General features: G+C 54.6%; 1 protein-coding gene across 1 annotated transcript in view; it reads left to right on the top strand.

The window, feature by feature from the left end:
• TONSL (tonsoku like, DNA repair protein) overlaps positions 1-23,210 on the top strand; it is a 38,364-nt gene extending 15,154 nt beyond the window's left edge. The window contains exons 5-9 of the mRNA XM_072330600.1: positions 4,338-4,645; positions 8,116-8,230; positions 9,297-9,856; positions 13,563-13,715; positions 23,034-23,210. Of these exons, the coding sequence (XP_072186701.1) occupies positions 4,338-4,645; positions 8,116-8,230; positions 9,297-9,856; positions 13,563-13,715; positions 23,034-23,210 (1,313 nt within the window). The remainder of the gene's footprint in view (positions 1-4,337; positions 4,646-8,115; positions 8,231-9,296; positions 9,857-13,562; positions 13,716-23,033) is intronic.
• Positions 23,211-26,495: the final 3,285 nt, after the last annotated feature.

Below are 26,495 nucleotides of genomic sequence, written 5' to 3'. Positions count from 1 at the left end.
CCCCCATAGACCCACTATCTCCCCCCATAGACCCCTATAGACCCCCATAGACCCCCTATATGACCCCATAGACCCCCTATATGACCCCATAGACCCCCTATTTCCCCCCATAGACCCATATTGACCCCCATTGACCCCTATAGACCCTATATCTCCCCCCATAGACCCACTGTCTCACCCCATAGACCCTCATAGACCCCCATAGACCCCCTATCTCCCCCCATAGTCCCACTATCTGACCCCATAGACCCTGTATCTCCCTCCATAGACACCCCATAGACCCCCATAGACCCCCTATCTCCCCCCATAGTTCCACTATCTCCCCCCATAGACCCCTATAGACCCCCATAGACCCCCATAGACCCTGTATCTCCCCCCATAGACCCTCATAGACCCCCATAGACCCCCTATCTCTCCCCATAGACCCCCTATCTCCCCCCATAGGCCCACATAGACCCCCCATAGATCCCCATAGACCCCCATAGACCCCCTATCTGACCCCATAGACCCCCATAGACCCCCATAGACCCCCTTTCTGGCCCCATAGACCCTCTATCTCCCCCCATAGACCCCCATAGACCCCCTATATCCCCCCATAGACCCCCTATATGACCCCATAGACCCCCTATCTGGCCACATAGCCCCCCATAGACCCCCATAGACCCCCTTAGACCCCGTATCTCCCCCCATAGATCCCCATAGACCCCCTTTCTGGCCCCATAGACCCCCTATCTGACCCCATAGACCCCCTATCTCCCCCCATAGGCCCACATAGACCCCCCATAGAGCCCCATAGACCCCCTAACTGACCCCATAGACCCCCATAGACCCACTATCTCCCCCCATAGACCCCTATAGACCCCCATAGACCCCCTATATGACCCCATAGACCCCCTATCTGACCCCATAGACCCCCTATCTGACCCCATAGACCCTCATAGACCCCCTATCTCTCCCCATAGACCCCCTATCTGACCCCATAGACCCCCATAGACCCTGTATCTCCCTCCATAGACACCCCATAGACCCCCATAGACCCCCTATCTCCCCCCATAGTTCCACTATCTCCCCCCATAGACCCCTATAGACCCCCATAGACCCCCATAGACCCTGTATCTCCCCCCATAGACCCTCATAGACCTCCATAGACCCCCTATCTCTCCCCATAGACCCCCTATCTCCCCCCATAGGCCCACATAGACCCCCCATAGATCCCCATAGACCACCATAGACCCCCATAGACCCCCTATCTTTCCCCATCGACCCCCTATCTCCCCCCATAGACACCCTATAGCCCCCCATAGATCCCCATAGACCCCCTATCTCCCCCCATATACCCCCTATATCCCTCCATAACACCCCATAGACCCCCCATAGACCCCCATAGACCCCATAGACTGCCATAGACCCACTGTCTCCCCCCATAGACCCCCATTGACCCCCCATAGAACCCCATAGACCCTCTATCTCTTCCCATAGACCCTGATAGACCCCCATAGACCCCCTATTACCCCCATAGACCCCCATAATCCCCCATAGCCCCCCCATAACCTCCCATAGACCCCCATAGACCCCCTATTTGGTTCCATAGACCCCCCATAGACCCTCCATAGACCCCCATAGACAACCTATCTCCCCCCATAGACCCCCATAGACCCCCATATACCTCCCTTTTTCCCCCCATAGACCCCCCATAGACCCCCCGCATAGACCCCCATAGACCCCCTATATCGCCCCATAGAGCCCCCCTATCCCCCCATAGACCCCCATAGACCCCTATAGACCTCCATAACCCTCCATAGGCCCCCTATCTACCCCCATAGATCCCCATAGACCCCCATAGACCCCCCTAACCTTCAATAGACCCTCCATAGACCCCCACAGACCCCCTATCTTGCCCCATAGAGCCCCCCTATCCCCCCATAGCCCCCCATAGACCCGCTATCTCTCCCCATAGACCCCCATAGACCCCCCATAGACCCCCATAGACCACCCATAGCCCCCCCATAACCCCCCATAGTCACCATAGACCCCCTATCTCTCCCCATAGACCCCCATAGACCCTGTATCTCCCCCCATAGACCCTCATAGATCCCCATAGACCCCCTTTCTGGCCTCATGGACCCCCTATCTGACCCCATAGACCCCCATAGACCCCCATAACCCACCTCATAATCCCATAGACCCCCATAGACCCCCATAGAGCCCCCTAGACCCCCATAGACCCCCTATAGACCCCCCATAGACCCCCATAGACCCTCATAGACCCACTCTCTCTCCCCATAGACCCCCATAGACCCACTATAGACCCCCTATCTCCCCCCATAGACCCCCATAGACCTCCTATGTCCCCCCATAGACCCCCATAGACTCCCTATATGACCCCATAGACCCCCTATCTGACCCCATAGACCCCCATAGACCCCGTATCTTCCCCCATAGACCCTCATAGACCCCCATAGACTCCCTTTCTCTCCCCATAGACCCCCTATCTGACCCCATAGACCCCCCATAGACCCTCCATAGACCCCCATAGACCCCCTATCTCCCCCCATAGACCCCCCATAGACCCTGATAGACCTTACATAGACCCCCATAATCCCCCATAGACCCCCATAGACTCCCATAGTCCTCCCATAGACTCCCTATCTCTCCCCATAGACCGCCTATATCTCCCCATATACCCCCATTGATCCCATAGACCCCCATAGACCCCCTATCTGACCCCATAGTCCCCCATAGACCCCGTATCCCCCCCCATAGACACCCCATAGATCGCCATAGACCCCCATAGACCCCCTATCTACCACAATAGACCCACATAGACCCCCTATCTACCACCATAGACCCCCATAGACCCCCATAGACCCCCATAGACCCCCCTATCTCCCCCCATAGTGACCCATAGGGACCCATAGTGACCTATAGGGACCCATAGACCCCATAGGGACACATAGGGACACATAGGGACACATAGACCCATAGGGACACATAGGGAATCATAGGGACCCATAGGGACACATAGGGATACATGGGGACACATAGGGACACATAGCGACCCATAGAGCCCATAGAGACACATAGGGACCATAGGGACCCATAGGGAACTATAGAGACCCATAGGGAACCATAGGGATACATAGGGACCCATAGGGAACCATAGGGACACATAGACCCCATAGGGACCCATAGGGACACATAGGGATCCATAGGGACACATAGGGACACATAGGGAGACATAGGGACACATAGGGACACATAGCGACCCATAGTGACCCATAGGGACTCATAGTGACACATAGGGACCCATAGACCCCCTTTCTGGCCCCATAGACCCCCTATCTGACCCCATAAACCCCCATAGACCCCCTATCTCCCCCCCTAGACCCCCATATACCTCCCTATTTCCACCCATAGACCCCCATAGCCCCCCCATAGACCCCCTATGTCTCCCCATATACCCCCATTGATTCCATAGACCCCCATAGACCCCCTATCTCTCCCCATAGACCCCCATAGACCCCCTATCTCCCCCCATAGTCCCACTATCCCCCCCCATAGACCCCTATAGACCCCCATAGACCCACTATATCTCCCCATAGACCCCCATAGACCCCCTATCTCCCCCCATAGACCCCCATAGACTCCCTATCTCTCCCCATAGACCCCCTATATCCCCCCCCCTATTTCCCCCCATAGACCTTCATAACCCCCCATTGACCCCCAATTTTGCCCCATAGACCCCCATAGACTCACTGTCTCACCCCATAGTCCCACTATCTCCCCCCATAGACCCCCATAGACCCACTCTCTCCCCCCATAGACCCCTTATCTCTCCCCATAGACCCCCTATATCCCCCCATAGGCCCCCATAGACCCCCTATCTCCCCACATAGACCCCCATAGACACCCTATCTCCCCCCATAGACCCCCATAGACCCTCCATAGACCCCTATAGACCCCCCATAGACCCCCTATCTGACCCCATATCCCCCCATAACCCCCTATCTCCCCTCATAGGCCCCCATAGACCCCCATAGCCCCACTATTACCCCCCATAGACCCTCTATCTCCCCCATAGACCCGTATTGACCCCCATAGACCCCCATTGACCCCTATAGCCCACCATAGACCCCCTATTACTCCCTATAGACCCCTATAGACCCCCATAGACCCCCTATATCTCCCCATAGACCCCCATAGACCCCCTAACTCCCCCCATAGACCCCATAGACCCCCCATAGACCCCCATAGACCCCCTATATCCCCCCATAGACCCCCATAGACCCCCTATATGAGCCCATAGACTCCATCTAACCCCCCATCTCCCCCCATAGGCCACCACCCCATAGCGGAGCTCTCCTCCATGCGCAGCCGCCTTTACCTCAACCTGGGGCTCCTTTACGACTCCCTGAGCGACCCCCATAGGACCCAACGTTACCTGCAGCTCAGCATCCGATTGGCTCAGCAAGCCGGCCTATGGGAAGACTTGTATCGAGCTCATTATAATATGGGTCACGTCCATTACCGGGCGGCCAATCACGGCCAAGCTTTGAGGTGTTGGGACAAGGCCAAGGAGTGTGTGAAGAACCTGGGGGACAAAGGGGGGGACATGGAGAGCGACTGCCTGTACAGCGCCGCGCAGGTGAGGGATGCACTGGGGGCCATTGGGTGTCACTGGGTGCCATTGGGTGCCATTGGGTGCCATTGGGTGCCATTGGGTTCTATAGGGCTCCATGGGGCTCCATTGGGTTCCATTGGGCGCCATAGGGTTCCATTGGGTTCTATTGGGTTCCATTGAGTAACATTGGGTGCCATTGAATTCTATTGGGCTCCATTGGGTGACAGTGGGTGCCATTGGGTGCCATTGGGTTCTATTGGGAGCCATTGGGTGCCATTGGGTTCCATTGGGTGTCAATGGGGGACCTTTGGGTGCCATTGGGTTCCATTGGGTGTCAATGGGGGACCTTTGGGCTCCATTGGGCTCCATTGGGTTCCATTGGGTGCCATTGGGTGACATTGGGTGACATTGGGTTCTATAGGGTTCCATTGGGTGCCATTGGGTTCCATTGGGTGTCAATGGGTCACATTGGGTGCCATTGGGTTCCATTGGGCTCCATTGGGTGCCATTGGGTTCTATTGGGTGCCATTGGGTGCCATTGGGATCCATTGGGCTCCATGGGGTTCCATTGGGCTCCATTGGGTCACATTGGGTGCCATTGGGCTCCATTGGGTGCCATTGGTTTCCATTCGGTGTCAATGGGGGATCTTTGGGCTTCATTGGGCTCCATTGGGTGCCATTGGGTTCTATAGGGTGACATTGGGTCACATTGGGTGCCATTGGGTTCTGTTGGGCTCCATTGGGTTCTATTGGGCTCCATTGGGTGCCATTGGGCTCCATTGGGCTCCATTGGGTTCCATTGGGTGTCAATGGGGGGCCTTTGGGTTCCATTGGGCTCCATTGGGCTCTATTGGGTTCCATTGGGTTCCATTGGGTGCCATTGGGCTCCATTGGGCTCTATTGGGTTCCGTTGGACTCCATTGAGTGTCATTGGGGGGCCTTTGGGTTCCATTGGGTGCCATTGGGTGCCATTGGGTTCTATAGGGCTCCATTGGGTTCCATTGGGTGCCATTGGGTTCCATTGGGAGCCATTGGGTTCTATAGGGCTCTATTGGGTTCCATTGGGTTCCATTGGGTGCCATTGGGTTCCATTGGGTGACATTGGTTCACATTGGGTTCCATTGGGTGCCATTGGGTTCCATTGGGTGACATTGGGTGACATTGGGTAACATTGGGCTCCATTGGGTTCCATTGGGCTCCATTCGGAGCCATTGGGTTCCATTCAGCTCCATTGGGTTCCATAGGGAGCCATTGGGAGCCATTGGGTGCCATTGGGTTCCATTGGGTGCCATTAAGTTCCATAGGGCTCCATTGGGTTCTATTGGGCTCCACTGGGTTCCATTGGGCTCCATTGGGTTCCATTGGGTGCCATTGGATTGCATTGGATGCCATTGGGTTCTATTGGGTTCCATTGGGCTCCATTGGGCTCCATTGGGTTCCATTGGGTTCCATTAGGTTCGATTGGGCTCCATTGGGTTCCATTGGGTGTCAGTGGGTCACATTGGGTGCCATTGGGTGACATTGGGTTCTATAGGGCTCTTTTGGGTGCCATTGGCTTCTATAGGGCTCCATTGGGTTCCATTGGGCTCCATTGGGTTCCATTGGGTTCCATTGGGTGCCATTGGCTTCTATAGGGCTCCATTGGGTTCCATTGGGTGCCATTGGGTTCCATTGGGTTCCATTGGGTTCTATTGAGTGCCATTGGGTTCTATAGGGCTCTATTGAGTGCCATTGGGTTCTATAGGGCTGCATTGGGTCACATTGGGTTCCATTGGGTCACATTGGGTGCTATTGGGTTCTATTGGGCTCCATTGGGTTCTATAGGGCTCCACTGGGTTCTATTGGGAGCCATTGGGCTCCATTGTGTGACATTGGGTTCCATTGGGTGACATTGGGTTCTATAGGTTTCCATTGGGTGCCATTGGGTTCCATAGGGTGCCATTGGGGTCAATAGGGTGCCATTGGACTCCATTAGACTCCATTGGGTTCCATTGGGTTCCATTGGGTGCCATTGGACTCCACTGGGTGCCATTGGGTTCCATTGGGTGCCATTGGACTCCATAGGGTTCCATTGGACTCCATTGAGTTCTATTGGGTGCCATTGGGTGCCATTGGGCTCCATTGGGTGTCAATGGGGGGCCTTTGGGTTCCATTGGGTTCAATAGGGTGCCATTGGACTCCATTAGACTCCATTGGGTGCCATTGGGTTCCATTGGGTGCCATTGGGTTCCATTGGGATCCAATGGTGCCATTGGGTTCCATTGGGCTCCATTGGTTCCATTGGGTTCTACTGGGTCCCATTGGGTGTCAGTGGGGGGCCTTTGGGTTCCATTGGGTGCCATTGGGTCATATTGGGTGCCATTGGGTTCCATTGGGTGCCATTGGGTTCTATAGGGCTCTATTGAGTGCCATTGGGTTTTATAGGGCTCTATTGGGTTCCATTGGCTGACATTGGGCTCCATTGGGTGCCATTGGGTTCCATTGTGCTCCATTGGGTGCCATTGGGTCACATTGGGTGCCATTGGGTTCTATAGGGCTCCATTGGGTTCTATTGGGAACCATTGGGCTCCATTGGGTGCCACTGGACTCCATTGGGTGCCATTGGGTTCCATTGGGTTCCATTGGGTGTCAATGGGTGTCAATGGGGGACCTTTGGCTTCCATTGGGTGCCATTGGGTTCTATTGGGCTCTGTTGGGTTCCATTGAGTGTCAATGGGTGTCAATGGCGGACCTTTGGGTTCCATAGGGTTCCATTGGGCTCCATTCAGCTCCATTGGGCTTCATTGGGTTCCATTGGGTGTCAATGGGTCACATTGGGTGCCATTGGGTTCTATTGGGTTCTATAGGGCTCCATTGGGTTCCATTGGGTGCCATTGGGCTCATATAACTCATATAACCCCATATAACCCATATAACCCCATATAACCCCATATAACCCTATATAACCCTATATAACCCTATAACACCATATACCCCTATACCCCTATAACCCTATAACCCCATATACCCCTATAACCCCATATACCCCCTATAACCCCATATAACCCCATATAACCCATAGATCCCCTATAACCCCATATACCCCTATAACCCCATATAACCCATATAACCCCATATACTCCATATAACCCATATACCCGTATAACCCCATATACCCCATATAACCCTATAGCCCCATATAACCCCATAGAACCCATATAACCCCATATAACCCTATAACCCCATATACCCTATAACCTCATATAACCCTATAACCCCATATAACCCTATAACTGTCTAACCCCATATAACCCATATAACCCATATAACCTCATAACCCCATATAACCCCATATAACCCCGTATAACCCATATAACCCATATAACCCCATATAACCCCATATAACCCATATAACCCCATATAACCCCATATAACCCATATACCCCATATAACCCCATATAACCCTATAACCCCATATAACCCCATATAACCCTATGACCCCATATACCCTATAGGTGCACCTGACCCTCGGTGACTATAGGGCCGCCCGTCGTTCCCTTCGTGCCGCTTATAGGGTCGGATCCAGCGACCCCAAACAGCGACGTCTGCTGCGCTGCAGCCTGCGCTATGGTGAGTTATGGGGTCATGTGGGGTTATATGGGGTTATATGGGGTTATATGGGGTTATATGGGATATATGGGGTTATATGGGGTTATATGGGGTTATGGGGTTATATGGGGTTATATGGGGTTATATGGGTTATATGGGGTTATGTGGGGTTATATGGGGTTATATGGGTTATATGGGGTTATATGGGATTATATGGGTTATATGGGGTCTATATGGGGTTATGGGGTCATATATGGGGTCTATATGGGGTTATGGTGTCATATATGTGATTATGGGGCCATATAGGGGATTATGGGACCCTATATGGGGATATGGGGCCTATGGGATTATGGTGCCATATAGGGGGCTATGGGGTCGTATATGGGATTATGGGGCCTTATGTGGTTGATATGGGGCCCTATATGGGGTTATGGGGTTTTATATGGGGTTATGGTGTCTATATGGGATTATGGGCCTTATATGGGGTTATGGGGCCTATATGGGGTTATGGGGGTATTATATGGGATTATGGGGTCTATATGGGGTTATATGGGGTCGTATATGGGGTTATGGGGCCTATATGGGGTTATGGGGCCTATATGGGGTTATGGGGCCATATGGGGTTATGGGGTCGTATATGGGGCTATGGGGCCATATAGGGTGTTATGGGGTATTATATGGGGTTGTGGAGTCATATATGGGGTTATGGGGCCATACATGGGGTTATGGGGTCATATATGGGATTATGGGACTTTATATGGGATTATGGATTATTATATATGGGTCCTATGGGGTCCTATGGGGCTCTATGGGTCCTATGGGGCTCTGTGGGTCCTATGGGGTCCTATGGGGCTCTATGGGTGCTATGGGGCTCTATGGGTCCTATGGGTTTCTATGGGGCTCTATGGGTCCTATGGGGTCCTATGGGGCTCTATGGGTCCTACTGGGGCTCTATGGGGCTCTATGGGTCCTATGGGGCTCTATGGGGTCCCATTGGGGTCTATGGGTCCTATGGGGCTCTATGGGTCCTATGGAGCTCCCCCATTGGACGTCACTTTGTGTCTCCCCTCCCCCTTTTATACGACAGCCAATGAGATGGTCCGGCTGCTGGCAGCGCTGGAGGCCGCCGGAGGGGGACAAGATGGCGGACAAGATGGCGGCCATGATGGCGGCCATGACGGTGGTGACGGCAGCCATGATGGAAGAGATGGCGGCCATGATGGCGGCCATGTTGGAGGTGACGGCGGCCATGATGGAAGAGATGGCGGCCATGTTGGAGTTGACGGCAGCCATGATGGAAGAGATGGCGGCCATGATGGCGGCCATATTGGTGGCCATGATGGAGGCCATAATGGCGGCCATGATGGAGGCCATGATGGCGGCCATGTTGGAGGTGACGGCAGCCATGTTGGCGACCATGATGAAGGCCATGATGGCGGCCATGATGGAGGCCATGATGGCAGCCATGTTGGAGGCGACGGCAGCCATGATGGCGGCCATGTTGGAGGCGACGGCGGCCATGTTGGCGGCCATGATGGCGGCCATGTTGGCGACCCAGCGTTGTTGATGTCGCTGTATGAGCAGCTGGGGGATCTGTGCGCCAAACATGGCGACTACGCCCGCGCCCTGCGCTACTACCAGCAACAGGTGGGGAGCTATGGGGAGCTATGGGGCTCAGTGGGGTCTATGGGGCTCAATGGGGCTCAATGGGGGCAATGGGACTCAATGGGCTCAATGGGGCTCAATGGGGGGCAATGGGGTCAATGAGGCTCAGTGGGGCTCAGTGGGGTCTATGGGGCTCAGTGGGGCTCAATGCGGGCAATGGGGCTCAATGGGGTCAATGGGGTCAATGGGGCTCAGTGGGGCTCAATGGGGCTTCATGGGACTCAAGGGGGGCAATGGGGAGCTATGGGACTCAGTGGGGCTCAGTGGGGGCTATGGGGCTCAATGGGGGCAATGGGGCTCAATGGGGTCAATGGGACTCAATGGGACTCAATGGGGCTCAGTGGGGGCTATGGGGGGCTATGGGGCTCAGTGGGGCTCAATGGCGGTCTCAGTGGGATCAGTGGGGCTCAATGGGGCTCAATGGGATCAATGGGGCTCAATGGGACTCAATGTGGGCAATGGGGCTCCATGGGGGGCAATGGGACTCAATGGGGATCTATGGGGCTCAGTGGGGTTCAGTGGGGTCTATGGGGCTCAGTGGGGCTCAATGGGACTCAATAGGATTCAATGGGGCTCAATGGGGCTCAATGGGTCTCAAAGGGATCAGTGGGGCTCAATGTGATCAATGGGACTCAATGGGATCAATGGGGGGCTATGGGGCGGAGGGAGACTATGGGGGTCTATGGGAGCTATGGGGGCTATGGGGCTCAATGGGACTCAATGAGGCTCAATGGGGCTCAATGGGAATCAGTGGGGCTCAGTGGGGCTCAATGGGGGGCTATGGGGCTCAGTGGGACTCAATGGGTCTCAATGGGGCTCAATGGGACTCAATGGGACTCAATGGGGCTCAATGGGGCTCAGTGGGGCTCAATGGGGCTCAATGGGGCTCAATGGGGGGCTATGGGGCTCAATGGGGTCAATGGGGCTCAATGGGACTCAATGGGATCAATGGGGCACAATGGGATCAATGGGGCACAATGGGACTCAATGGAGCTCAATAGGACTCAATGGGATCAATGGGATCAATGGGATCAGTGGGATCAATGGGACTCAATGGGCTCAATGGGGTTCAATGGGGGGCAATGGGGATCAATGGGGCTCAATGGGAATCAATGGAATTAATGGGACTCAATGGGATCAATGGAGCTCAATAGGACTCAATGGGGCTCAATGGGGCTCAATGGGGATCAATGGGACTCAATGGGATCAATGGGGCTCAATGGGATCAGTGGGGCTCAATGGGGATCAATGGGACTCAATGGGATCAGTGGGGCTCAATGGGGATCAATGGGGCTCAATGGGGATCTGTGGGGCTCAATGGGATCAATGGGGCTCAATGGGACTCAATGGGACTCAATGGGGCTCAGTGGGGCTCAGTGGGAGTCAGTGGGTCTCAATGGACTCAATGGGGCTCAATGGGGGAATGAGGATTCAATGGGATCAATGGGATCAATGGGGCTCAATGGGACTCAATGTGGGCAATGGGGCTCAATGGGGTCTATGGGGCTCAATGGGATCAATGGGACTCAATGGGTCTGAATGGGGCTCAGTGGGACTCAATGGGGCTCATTGGGGCTCAGTGGGAGTCAGTGGGTCTCAATGGACTCAATGGGGCTCAATGGGGCTCAATGGGGGAATGAGGACTCAATGGGATCAATGGATTCAAATGGGGCTCAATTGGGTTCAGTGGGTCTCAATGGGCTCAATGGGGTTAAATGGGGCTCAATGGGATCAATGGGTCTCAGTAGGGTTCAGTGGGGCTCAATGGGACTCAATGCGTCTGAATGGGGCTCAATGGGCTTCAATGGGACTCAATGGGGCTCAGTGGGATCAATGGGGCTCAAAGGGAATCAGTGGGGCTCAATGGGGGAATGAGGGCTCAATGGGACTCAATAGGATTCAATGGGGCTCAATGGGGCTCAATGGGGCTCAATGGGTCTCAGTGGGATCAATGGGATCAATGGGACTCAATGGGGCTCAATGGGATTCAATGGGGCTCAATGGGACTCAATGGGACTCAATAGGATTCAATGGGACTCAATGGGGCTCAATGGGGCTCAATGGGGGGCAATGGGATCAGTGGGGCTCAATGTGATCAATGGGACTCAATGGGGATCTATGGGGCTCAGTGGGGTTCAGTGGCGTCTATGGGGCTCAGTGGGGCTTAATGGGGGTCTCAGTGGGATCAATGGGGCTCAATGGTATCAATGGGACTCAATGGGTCTCAATGGAACTCAATGGGATCAATGGGGCTCAATGGGGCACAATGGGGTTAATGGGATCAATGGGGCTCAATGGGGGAATGAGGGCTCAATGGGGTTAATGGGGCTCAGTGGGGGTCAATGGGGCTCAATGGGATCAATGGGTCTCAATAGACTCAATGGGGTTAAATGGGGCTCAATGGGGCTCAATGGGGCTCAATGGGACTCAATGGGACTCAATGGGATTCAATGGATTCCAATGGGGCTCAATGGGATCAATGGGTCTCAAAGGACTCAATGGGGCTCAATGGGGCTCAATGGGGCTCAATGGGACTCAATGGGGTTGAATGGAACTCAATGGGACTCAATGGGGCTCAGTGGGGCTCAATGGGATCAATGGGGCTCAATGGGACTCAATGTGGGCAATGGGGCTCAATGGGACCAATGGAGCTCAATGGGGGCAATGGGACTCAATGGGGATCTATGGGGCTCAGTGGGGTTCAGTGGGGTCAATGGGACTCAATAGGATTCAATGGGGCTCAATGGGGCTCAATGGGTCTCAATGGGATCAGTGGGGCTCAATGTGATCAATGGGACTCAATGGGATCAATGGGGGGCTATGGGGCGGAGGGAGACTATGGGGGTCTATGGGATCTATGGGGGCTATGGGGCTCAATGGGACTCAATGAGGCTCAATGGGGCTCAATGGGAATCAGTGGGGCTCAGTGGGGCTCAATGGGGAGCTATGGGGCTCAGTGGGACTCAATGGGTCTCAATGGGGCTCAATAGGACTCAATGGAGCTCAATGGGGCTCAATGGGAATCAATGGGGCTCAGTGGGGCTCAATGGGGCTCAATGGGGCTCAATGGGGGGCTATGGGGCTCAATGGGGTCAATGGGGCTCAATGGGACTCAATGGGATCAATGGGGCACAATGGGATCAATGGGGCACAATGGGATCAATGGGGCACAATGGGGCTCAATGGGACTCAATGGGGCTCAATGGGGGGCTATGGGGCTCAATGGGGTTCAATGGGGCTCAATGGGGCTCAATGGGACTCTAATGGGGCATTGGGGCTAAGAGGGGCTCAATGGGTCTCAATGGGACTCAGTAGGATTCAATGGGACTCAATGGGACTCAATGGGGATCTGTGGGGCTCAATGGGATCAATGGGACTCAATGGGGATCAATGGGTCTCAATGGGATCAATGGGGCTCAATGGTGCTCAGTGGGACTCAATGGGGCTCAATGGGGCTCAGTGGGTGTCAATGGGACTCAATGGGGCTCAATGGAACTCAATGGGGCTCAATGGGTCTCAATGGGGCTCAATGGGTCTCAATGGGACCCAATAGGACTCAATGGGTCTCAATAGGACTCAATGGGGCTCAATGGATTCCAATGGGCTCCATGTTTCTCAATGGGATCTAAGGGAGAGCGGCTCCGCGGCGTCACGTGATCCCCTGAGCTTTCCTCTCATTGGTTACCAGCTCCGTAACGCGGAAGTGCTTTCACTTCCGGGTCGGGACATGGCCGCCATCCACGTGTCCTTGGGCGCCACCTGCTGTGACCTGCGGCGTTACGCATGCGCAGTGCGGCACTTCCGGTCCGCCTTGGAACTGCAGCAGGAAGAACCCAAAGAGGTAAAGTCCTCCAGCCCCGCCCCCACAGCGACACTCTATGGTAACCGCCACTCTATGGTACCGCCGGGCTTCGCTATGGGGGTAATGGGGATCAATGAGAGTCAATGGAGCTCAATGGAGCTCAATGGGGATCAATGGGGATCAATGGAGCCCAATGGGACTCAATGGGGGTCAATGGGTTTCAATGTTACTCAATGGGGGTCAATGGGGTTGAGTGGGATCAATGGGGTCAATGGGGCTCAATGGGGGTCAGTGGGATCAATGGGGCTCAATGGGGGTCAATGGGATCAATGGGCCTCAGTGGGGCTCAATGGGGCTCAATGGGTCTCAATGGGGCTCAATGGGGATCAATGGGGTTAATGGGGCTCAATGGGGGTCAGTGGGGCTCAATGGGGGTCAGTGGGATCAATGGGGCTCAATGGGGCTCAATGGGATCAATGGGGCTCAGTGGGGCTCAATGGGGGCAATGGGACTCAATGGGGGTCAATGGGGGTCAATGGGGGTCAATGGGGACAATGGGGGTCAATGGGGTTCAGTGGGGGTCAGTGGGGGTCAATGGGATCAATGGGGCTTAATGGGTCAATGTGGGCTATGGGGCTCAGTGGGGTCAATGGAGCTCTATGGGGCTCAATGGGTTTCAATGGAGCTCAATGGGATCAATGGGGGTCAATGTGGTAATGGGGGTCAATGGGGACAATGGGGCTCAATGGGTTTCAATGGAGCCCAATGGGACTCAATGGGGGTCAATGGGTTTCAATGGGACTCAATGGGGGTCAATGGGGTTGAGTGGGATCAATGGGGTCAATGGGGCTCAATGGGGTCAATGGGGGTCAGTGGGATCAATGGGGCTCAATGGGGGTCAATGGGGGTCAATGGGGGTCAATGGGGGTCAATGGGGTCAATGGGGCTCAGTGGGGCTCAATGGGGGTCAATGGGGGTCAATGGGGTCAATGGGCCTCAGTGGGGCTCAATGGGGGTCAATGGGGGTCAATGGGGTCAATGGGGCTCAGTGGGGTTAATGGGGTTCAATGGGGCCTATGGGGCTCAATGTGGGCAGTGGGGCTCAATGGGTTTCAATGGGATCAATGGGGCTTAATGGGTCAATGGGGGCTATGGGGCTCAGTGGGGTCAATGGAGCTCAATGGGGGGCAATAGGGCTCAATGGGAGCTATGGGGCTCAATGGGGCCTATGGGGCTCAATGGGGCCTATGGGGCTCAATGGGGCTCAATGGGGTAATGGAGGTCAATGGGGACAGTGGGGCTCAATGGGGGTCAATGGGGCAATCGGGGTCAATGGGGTCAGTGGGGCTCAATGGGGCTCAATGTGGGGCAATGGGATCAATGGGGCTCAATGGGGGTCAATGGGGCTCCATGGGGCTTATGGGGCTCATTGGGGGCTATGGGGCTCAATGGGGCTCAATGGGATTCAGTGGCGGCTATGGGGATAATGGGGCTCAATGGGGCTCAATGGGGCTCAATGTGGCTCAATGGAGTAACGGGGGTCAGTGGGGCTCAGTGGGGGGCTATGGAGCTCAATGGGGCTTAATGGGGATCAATGGGGGCAATGAGGCTCAGTGGGAGCTATGGGGCTCAATGGGGCCTATGGGGCTCAATGGGGTAATGGAGGTCAATGGGGACAATGGGGCTCAATGGGGCTCCATGGGATCAATGGGGTTCAGTGGGGGTCAGTGGGGTTCAATGGGGCTCAATGGGGGTCAGTGGGGCTCAATGGGATCAATGGAGCTCAATGGGATCAATGGGGGTCAATGGGGCTCAATGGGGCTCAATGGTGTTCAGTGGGATCAATGGGGCTGAATGGGGCTCAATGGGGGTCAGTGGGGCTCAGTGGGTCTTAGTGGGGGTAATGGGGGCTCAATGGGGCCCATCAGGCTCAATGGGGCTCAATGGGGCTCAGTGGGGGCAATGGGGATCAATGGGGTCAGTGGGGCTCAATGGGGGTCAGTGGGATCAATGGGGCTCAATGGGGCTCAATGGGATCAATGGGGCTCAATGGGGCTCAGTGGGGGCTATGGGTCTCAGTGGGGATAATAGGACTCAATGGAGCTCAATGGGGACAATGGGGCACAATGGGGGTCAATGGGATCAATGGGGCACAATGGGGCTCAATGGGGTCAATGGGGCTCAATGGGGATCAATGGGGGTCAATGGGGGCAATGGGGTAATGGGGGTCAATGGGGACAATGGGGCTCAATGGGGTCAATGGGGTTAATGGGGGCAATGGAGCTCAATGTGTTTCAATGGAGCCCAATGGGGGTCAATGGGGTAATGGGGGTCAATGGGGACAATGGGGCTCAATGGGGCTCAATGGGGGCTCAATGGGGCCAGTCGGGCTCAATGGGGCCAGTCGGGCTCAATGGGGCACAATGGGGCTCAATGGGGGTCAGTGGGACTAATGGGGGTCAGTGGGGCTCAATGGGGCTCAATGGGGGTCAGTGAGGCTCAATGGGGCTCAGTGGGGCTCAATGGGGGCAATGGGGACAATGGGCTTAATGGGGCCTATGGGGCTCAATCGGGCTCAATGGGGCTCAATGGGACTCAGTGGGGCTCAGTGGGGGCTATGGGGCTCAATGGGGCTCAATGGGGGCTATGGGGCTAATGGAGCTCAATGGGGCTCAATGGGGACAATGTGCTCAGTGTGGCTCAATGGGGGTCAATTTGGGTCAATGGGGACAATGGGGCTCAATGGGATCAGTGGGGCTCAATGGGGCTCAATGGGGCTCAATGGGGACAATGGGACTCAATGGGCCTCAATAGGGCTCCAATGGGGCTATGGGGCTCAATGGGGGCAATGGCGGCTATGGAGCTCAATGGGGCTCAGTGGGGGCTATGGGGCTCAGTGGGGCTCAATGGGGGTAATGGGATTCAATGGGGGCTATGGGGCTCAATGGGACTCAATGGGGGTCAATTGGGGGCAGTGGGGCTCAATGGGGCCTATGGGATTCAGTGGGGCTTAATGGAGCTCAATGGGGGCTCAATGGGTCTCAGTGGGGCTCAGTCGGATCATTAGGCGTCAATGGGGCTCAATGGGGCTCAATGGGGGCTCAATGGGGATTATGGGACTCAATGGGGACTATGGGGCTCAGTGAGGGCTATGGGGATCAATGGGGCTCAATGGCAGCAGTGGGGCTCAATGGGGCTCAATGGGTCTCAATGGGACTCAATGGGGCTCAGTGGGGGCAATGGGTATCAATGGGGCCTATGGGGCGCAATGGGGTTCAATGGGGGCTTATTGGGGGCAATGGGACTCAATGGAACTCAATGGGGCTCAATGGGACTCAGTGGGGCTCAATGGGGACTATGGGGCTCAATGGGGACTATGGGGCTATATGGGATCCCATATAACCCTATGGGTCCCATTGTTCCCTATGGATTCCCAATGATCCCTATTGTTCCCTATAGGGTCCCATTGATCCCTATGTGGTCCCATACTCTTTCATTGATCCCATATAACCCCATATAACCCTATGGGTCCCATTGTTCCCTATGGGTTCCATATAACCCTATGGGTCCCATTGATCCCTATGAGGTTCCATTGTTCCCTATGGGTCCCACTGTTCCCTATGGGTCCCATATAACCCTATGAGGTCCCATTGATCCCTATGGGGTCCCATTGTTCCCTATGGGTCCCATATAACCCTATGTGTCCCACTGTTCCCTATGGGTCCCATATAACCCTATGGGTCCCATTGTTCCCTATGGGTCCCATTGTTCCCTATGGGGTCCCATAGATCCCATATAACCCTATGGGGTCCCATTGAACCTTATAAGCCCATTGTTCCCTATGGTGTCCCATTATTCCCTATGGGTCCCATATAACTCTATGGGTCCCATATAACCCTATGGTTCCCATTGTTTCCTATGGGGTCTCATTGATCCCTATGGGGTCCCATATAACCCCATACATCCCATATAACCCTATGGGTCCCATTGTTCCCTATGGGGTCCCATATAACCCCATAGATCCCATATAACCCTATGGGTCCCATTGTTCCCTATGGGTCCCATTGATCCCTATGGGATCCCATTATTCCCTATGAGGTCGCATTGATCCCATATAACCCTATGGGATCCCATATAACCCTATGGGTCCCCTATAACCCTATGGGGTCCCATTGATCCCTATAACCCCATTGTTCCCTATGGGGTCCCATTGTTCCTTATGGGTCCCATTGATCCCTATGGGGTCCCATTGTTCCCTATGGGTCCCATATAGCCCCATAGATCCCATATAACCCTATGGGTCCCATTGTTCCCTATGTGTCCCATTGTTCCCTATGTGTCCCATTGTTCCCTATGGGGGCCCATTGTTCCCTATGTGTCCCATTGTTCCCTATGGGGGCCCATTGTTCCCTATGTGTCCCATTGTTCCCTATGTGTCCCATTGTTCCCTATGGGTCCCATTGTTCCCTATGAGGTTCCATTGTTCCCTATGGGTCCCATATAACCCTATGTGTCCCATTGTTCCCTATGTGTCCCATTGATTCCTATGTGTCCCACTGTTCCCTATGGCAGGCAGCAGAGACGTGCCTGTTCCTGGCCCAGTCCCTATTGGATGCTGACCCCATAGATCCCATATAACCCATATAACCCCATAGAACCCCATAGAACCCCATAGAACCCCGTATAACCCCATAGATCCCATATAACCCCATAGAACCCCATAGAACCCCATAGAACCCCATAGAACCCCATAGAACCTCATAGATCCCATATAACCCCATTATTCCCTATGGGGTCCCATATAACCCTATAGGTCCCATATAACCCTATGGATCCCATTGTTCTCTATGTGTCCCATATAACCCTATGGGTCCCATTGTTCCCTATGGGGTCCCACTGTTCCCTATGGGTCCCATTGTTCCCTATGTGTCCCATTGTTCCCCATGGGTCCCATTGTTCCCTATGGGTCCCATTATTCCCTATGAGGTCCCATTATTCCCTATGGGTCCCATTGTTCCCTATGGGGTCCCATTGATCCCTATGGGTCCCATTGTTCCCTATGGGTCCCATTGATCCCTATGGGTCCCATTGATCCCTATGGGTCCCATTGTTCCCTATGGGTCCCATTGTTCCCTATGGGTCCCATTGATCCCTATGGGTCCCATTGATCCCTATGGGTCCCATATAACCCTATGGGTCCCATTGTTCCCTATGGGGTCCTATAGATCCCATATAACCCTATGGGTCCCATTGTTCCCTATGGATCCCATTGTTCCCTATGGGTCCCATATAACCCCATAGATCCCATATATCCCCATAGATCCCATATAACCCTATGGGTCCCATATAACCCTATGTGTCCCATTGTTCCCTATGGGTCCCATTGTTCCCTATGGGTCCCATATAACCCTATGGGATCCCATTGTTCCCTATGGGATCCCATTGTTCCCTATGGGGTCCCATATAACCCCATTGATCCCTATGGGTCCCATATAACCCTATGGGATCCCATTGTTCCCTATGGGGCCCCATATAACCCTATTGATCCCTATGTGTCCCATATAACCCTATGTGTCCCATTGTTCCCTATGGGATCCCATTGTTCCCTATGGCAGGCGGCGCAGACGTGCCTGTTCCTGGCCCAGTCCCTATTGGACGCCGACCCCATATAACCCCATATAACCCCATATAACCCCATAGATCCCATATAACCCCATATAATCCTATATAACCCCATATAACCCCATAGATCCTATATAACCCCATATAATCCCATATAACCCCATATAACCCCATAGATCCCATATAACCCTATGTGTCCCATTGATCCCTATGGGGTCTCATTGTTCCCTATGGGGTCCCATTATTCCCTATGAGGTCCCATTGATCCCATATATCCCTATGTGTCCCATTGTTCCCTATGGGGTCCCATAGATCCCATATAACCCTATGGATCCCATTGTTCCCTATGGGTCCCATTGATCCCTATGTGTCCCATTGTTCCCTATGGGGTCCCATATAACCCTATGGGTCCCATTGTTCCCTATGTGTCCCATATAACCCTATGTGTCCCATTGTTCCCTATGGGGTCCCATAGATCCCATATAACCCTATGGATCCCATGGTTCCCTATGGGTCCCATTGCTCCCTATGTGTCCCATTGTTCCCTATGGGTCCCATTGATCCCTATGGGTCCCATTATTCCCTATGGGTCCCATATAACCCTATGGGGTCCCATATAACCCTATGGATCCCATTGTTCCCTATGAGGTCCCATAGATCCCATATAACCCTATGGGTCCCATTGTTCCCTATGGGGTCCCATAGATCCCATATAACCCTATGGATCCCATTATTCCCTATGTGTCCCATTGTTCCCTATGAGGTCCCATTGATCCCTATGGATCCCATTGTTCCCTATGGCAGGCGGCGCAGACGTGCCTGTTCCTGGCGCAGTCCCTATTGGACGCCGACCCCATATAACCATATAGATCCCATATAATCCTATGTGTCCCATTGTTCCTTATGGGTCCCATTGATCCCTATGGGTCCCATTGTTCCCTATGGGTCCCATATAACCCTATAGGTCCCATTGTTCCCTATGGGTCCCATATAACCCTATAGGTCCCATTGTTCCCTATGGGTCCCATATAACCCTATGAGGTCCCATTGTTCCCTATGGGGTCCCATTGTTCCCTATGGGGTCCCATTGATCCCATATAACCCCATAGATCCCATATAACCCTATGTGTCCCATTGTTCCTTATGGGTCCCATAGATCCCATATAACCCCATAGATCCCATATAACCCTATGTGTCCCATTGTTCCTTATGGGTCCCATTGATCCCATATAACCCCATAGATCCCATATAACCCTATGTGTCCCATTGTTCCCTATGGGGTCCCATATAACCCTATGTGTCCCATTGTTCCCTATGGGGTCCCATTGATCCCATATAACCCCATAGATCCCATATAACCCTATGTGTCCTATTGTTCCCTATGGGTCCCATTGATCCCATATAACCCCATAGATCCCATATAACCCCATATAACCCCATATAACCCCATTGATCCCTATGTGTCCCATTATTCCCTATGGGTCCCATTGATCCCTATGGGTCCCATATAACCCTATGGGTCCCATTGTTCCCTATGGATCCCATTGTTCCCTATGTGTCCCATTGTTCCCTATGGGTCCCATTGTTCCCTATGGGGTCCCATATAACCCCATTGTTCCCTATGGGTCCCATTGTTCCCTATGGGGTCCCATATAACCCCATTGATCCCTATGGGTCCCATATAACCCTATGGGATCCCATTGTTCCCTATGGGGTCCCATATAACCCCATTGTTCCCTATGGGTCCCATTGATCCCTATGTGTCCCATTGTTCCCTATGGGTCCCATTGTTCCCTATGTGTCCCATTGTTCCCTATGGGTCCCATTGTTCCCTATGGGATCCCATATAACCCCATTGTTCCCTATGGGTCCCATTGTTCCCTATGGGGTCCCATATAACCCCATTGTTCCCTATGGGTCCCATTGTTCCCTATGGGGTCCCTTATAACCCCATTGTTCCCTATGGGTCCCATTGTTCCCTATGGGGTCCCATATAACCCCATTGATCCCTATGGGTCCCATATAACCCTATGGGATCCCATTGTTCCGTATGGGGTCCCATATAACCCCTTTGATCCCTATGGGTCCCATATAACCCTATGGGATCCCATTGTTCCCTATGGGGTCCCATATAACCCCATTGTTCCCTATGGGTCCCATTGATCCCTATGGGGTCCCATTGTTCCCTATGGGTCCCATTGATCCCTATGTGTCCCATTGATCCCTATGGGTCCCATTGTTCCCTATGGGGTCCCATATAACCCCATTGTTCCCTATGGGTCCCATTGTTCCCTATGGGGTCCCATATAACCCCATTGATCCCTATGGGTCCCATATAACCCTATGGGATCCCATTGTTCCCTATGGGGTCCCATATAACCCCATTGATCCCTATGGGTCCCATATAACCCTATGGGATCCCATTGTTCCCTATGGGGTCCCATATAACCCCATTGTTCCCTATGGGTCCCATTGATCCCTATGGGGTCCCATTGTTCCCTATGGGTCCCATTGATCCCTATGTGTCCCATTGATCCCTATGGGTCCCATTGATCCCTATGTGTCCCATTGTTCCCTATGGGTCCCATTGTTCCCTATGGGGTCCCTTATAACCCCATTGTTCCCTATGGGTCCCATTGTTCCCTATGGGGTCCCATATAACCCCATTGTTCCCTATGGGTCCCATTGTTCCCTATGGGGTCCCATATAACCCCATTGATCCCTATGGGTCCCATATAACCCTATGGGATCCCATTGTTCCCTATGGGGTCCCATATAACCCCATTGTTCCCTATGGGTCCCATTGATCCCTATGGGGTCCCATTGTTCCCTATGGGTCCCATTGATCCCTATGTGTCCCATTGATCCCTATGGGTCCCATTGATCCCTATGTGTCCCATTGTTCCCTATGGGTCCCATTGTTCCCTATGGGGTCCCTTATAACCCCATTGTTCCCTATGGGTCCCATTGTTCCCTATGGGGTCCCATATAACCCCATTGATCCCTATGGGTCCCATATAACCCTATGGGATCCCATTGTTCCGTATGGGGTCCCATATAACCCCATTGATCCCTATGGGTCCCATATAACCCTATGGGATCCCATTGTTCCCTATGGGGTCCCATATAACCCCATTGTTCCCTATGGGTCCCATTGATCCCTATGGGGTCCCATTGTTCCCTATGGGTCCCATTGATCCCTATGTGTCCCATTGATCCCTATGGGTCCCATTGATCCCTATGTGTCCCATTGTTCCCTATGGGTCCCATTGTTCCCTATGGGGTCCCTTATAACCCCATTGTTCCCTATGGGTCCCATTGTTCCCTATGGGGTCCCATATAACCCCATTGATCCCTATGGGTCCCATATAACCCTATGGGATCCCATTGTTCCGTATGGGGTCCATATAACCCCATTGATCCCTATGGGTCCCATATAACCCTATGGGATCCCATTGTTCCCTATGGGGTCCCATATAACCCCATTGTTCCCTATGGGTCCCATTGATCCCTATGGGGTCCCATTGATCCCTATGGGTCCCATTGTTCCCTATGGGGTCCCATATAACCCCATTGATCCCTATGGGTCCCATATAACCCTATGGGATCCCATTGTTCTGTATGGGGTCCCATATAACCCCATTGTTCCCTATGGGTCCCATATAACCCTATATGTCCCATATAACCCTATGTGTCCCATTGTTCCCTATGGGATCCCATTGTTCCCTATGGCAGGCGGCGCAGACGTTGCTGTTCCTGGCCCAGTCCCTATTGGACGCTGGGGATCCCATGGAGGCGATGTCAATGTTCAACAGCGCCGCCCAGTGGGCGGAAACGGCAGCGCAGCCCCACATCAAGGTGGGCATATGGGGCTGTGGGGGTTATGGGGGTAATGGGGTGCTATGGGGGTAATGGGGGCCTATGGGGGGATATGGGGGGTCTATTGGGGGAGATAGGGGGTCTATGGGGGGATATAGGGGGTAATGGGGGGCTATGGGGGTCTATGGGGGCCTATGGGGGTCTATGGGGGGTAATGGGGGCCTATGGGGCTGTGGGGGTAATGGGGGCTATGGGGGCTGTGGGGGTAATGGGGGCATATGGGGGCTATGGGGTGGATATAGGGGTCAATGGGGGTTAATGGGGGTCTATTGGGGGCTATGGGGGGGGATATAGGGGGTCTATGGGGGGTAATGGGGGGCTATCGGGGTAATGGGGGGCTATGGGGGGAGATAGTGGGTCTACAGGGGGATATGGGGGGTCTGTGGGGGTCAGTGGGGGCCTATGGGGGGGGATATAAGGGGTCTATGGGGGTCTATGGGGGGAGATAGGGGGTCTATGGGGGGATATAGGGGGCTATGGGGGCTATGGGGGGTAATGGGGGGCTATGGGGGTAATGGGGGTCTATGGGGGGGGATATAGGGGTCTATGGGGGCTTATGGGGGGAGATAGGGGGTCTATGGGGGGTAATGGGGTCAATGGGGGGTAATGGGGGTCTATGGGGGGCTATGGGGGGCTATGGGGGCTATGGGGGTAATGGGGGTCTATGGGGGGTAATGGGGGTCTATGGGGGGCTATGGGGGGATATGGGAGGTCAATGGGGGTCTATGGGGGGAGATAGGGGGTCTATGGGGGGATATAGGGGGGTAATGGGGGGCTATGGGGGTCTATGGGGGCCTATGGGGGTCTATGGGGGCTATGGGGGCTATGGGGGTTAATGGGGTCAATGGGGGGTAATGGGGGGCTATGGGGGGCTATGGGGGCCTATGGGGGTCTATGGGGGCTATGGGGGTTAATGGGGGTCTATGGGGGGCTATGGGGTCTATGGGGGGTCTATGGGGGTCTATGGGGGTAATGGGGGGCTATGGGGGGCTATGGGGGGCTATGGGGGCTATAGGGGTCAATGGGGGGCTATGGGGGTCTATGGGGGTAATGGGGGTCTATGGGGGTCTAGGGGGGTAATGGGGGTCTATGGGGGCCTATGGGGGCTATGGGGGGCTATGGGGGTAATGGGGTAATGGGGGGGGATATAGGGGGTCTATGGGGGGAGACAGGGGGTCTATGGGGGGTCTATGGGGGTAATGGGGGCTATGGGGGGCTATGGGGGCTATGGGGGTAATGGGGGTCTATGGGGGTAATGGGGGTCTATGGGGGGTAATGGGGGTCTATGGGGGGCTATGGGGGGATATGGGAGGTCAATGGGGGTCTATGGGGGGCTATGGGGGGATATGGGAGGTCAATGGGGGGAGATAGGGGGTCTATGGGGGGATATAGGGGGTAATGGGGGGCTATGGGGGTCTATGGGGGGCTATGGGGGTCTATGGGGGGCTATGGGGGGATATGGGAGGTCAATGGGGGTCTATGGGGGAGATAGGGGGTGTATGGGGGGATATAGGGGGTAATGGGGGGCTATGGGGGTCTATGGGGGCCTATGGGGGTCTATGGGGGGTAATGGGGGCCTATGGGGCTGTGGCGGTAATGGGGGCTATGGGGGCTGTGGGGGTAATGGGGGATATGGGGGCTATGGGGTGGATATAGGGGTCAATGGGGGTTAATGGGGGTCTATTGGGGGCTATGGGGGGGGATATAGGGGGTCTATGGGGGTCTATGGGGGGTAATGGGGGGCTATCGGGGTAATGGGGGGCTATGGGGGGAGATAGTGGGTCTACAGGGGGATATGGGGGGTCTGTGGGGTCAGTGGGGGCCTATGGGGGGGGATATAGGGGGTCTATGGGGGTCTATGGGGGAGATAGGGGGTCTATGGGGGATATAGGGGGCTATGGGGGGCTATGGGGGGCTATGGGGGTAATGGGGGTAATGGGGGGGGATATAGGGGGTCTATGGGGGGAGACAGGGGGTCTATGGGGGGATATAGGGGGCTATGGGGGGTAATGGGGGGCTATGGGGGTAATGGGGGTCTATGGGGGGGGATATAGGGGTCTATGGGGGTCTATGGGGGGAGACAGGGGGTCTATGGGGGGATATGGGGGGTCTGTGGGGGTCAGTGGGGGCCTATGGGGGTCAATGGGGGCTATGGGGGGGGATATAGGGGGTCTATGGGGGTCTATGGGGGGAGACAGGGGGTCTATGGGGGGTCTATGGGGGTCTATGGGGGGCTATGGGGGCTATGGGGGGTAATGGGGGGCTATGGGGGCTATGGGGGTCTATGGGGGGCTATGGGGGAATGGGGGTCTATGGGGGTCTATGGGGGCCTATGGGGTGCTATGAGGGGCTATGGGGGTCAATGGGGGTCTATGGGGGGGAATGGGGGTCTATGGGGGGATATGGGGGTAATGGGGGTCAATGGGGGGGGATATAGGGGGTCTATGGGGTAATGGGGGTCTATGGGGTCTATGGGGGTCTATGGGTGGAGATAGGGGGTCTATGGGGGGTTACGGGGGGCTATGGTGCCCTATGGGGGGGCTATGGGGGTTTAAGGGGGCCTATGGGGGTAATGGGGGGCTATGGGGGTAATGGGGGCTATGGGGGGGGATATAGGGGGTCTATGGGGGCTATGGGGCCTATGGGGGGAGATAGGGGGTCTATGGGGGGATATGGGGAGTCTATGGGGGGCAATGGGGCCCAATGGGGGTCAATGGGGGTCTATGGGGGGCAATGGGTGGTAATGGGGGTCTATGGGGGTCTATGGGGGCCTATGGGAGTCAATGGGGGTCAGTGGGGGTCAATGGGGTTAATGGGGGTCTATGGGGGTAATGGGGGCCTATGGGGGTAATGGGGGGCTATGGGGGGCTATGGAGGGCTATGGGGGCTATGGGTTTCTATGGGGGTCTATGGGGTGCTATGGGGGTTAATGGGGGTCTATGGGGGGGAATGGGGGTCTATGGGGGGATATGGGGGTAATGGGGGTCTATGGGGGGGGATATAGGGGGTCTATGGGGGTCTATGGGGGTAATGGGGGTCTATGGGGGCTATGGGGGTCTATGGGGTCAATGGGGGGCTATGGAGGGCTATGGGGGGTCTATGGGGGGTCTATGGGGGGCAGTGGGGGTCTATGGGGGTCTATGGGGGAGATAGGGGGTCAGTGGGGGGATATAGGGGGTAATGGGGGGCTATGGGAGCCTATGGGGGATCTATGGGGGTCAATGGGGGTTAATGGGGGTCTATGGGGTCCTGTGGGGGGTTATGGGGGTCTATGGGGGGATATGGGGGTCTATGGGGTGGATATAGGGGGTAATGGGA

Source organism: Excalfactoria chinensis, chromosome 2, assembly GCF_039878825.1.
Source record: "Excalfactoria chinensis isolate bCotChi1 chromosome 2, bCotChi1.hap2, whole genome shotgun sequence".
Lineage (NCBI taxonomy): Eukaryota > Metazoa > Chordata > Aves > Galliformes > Phasianidae > Excalfactoria > Excalfactoria chinensis.
This window is presented reverse-complemented; position numbering and strand designations above follow the sequence as displayed.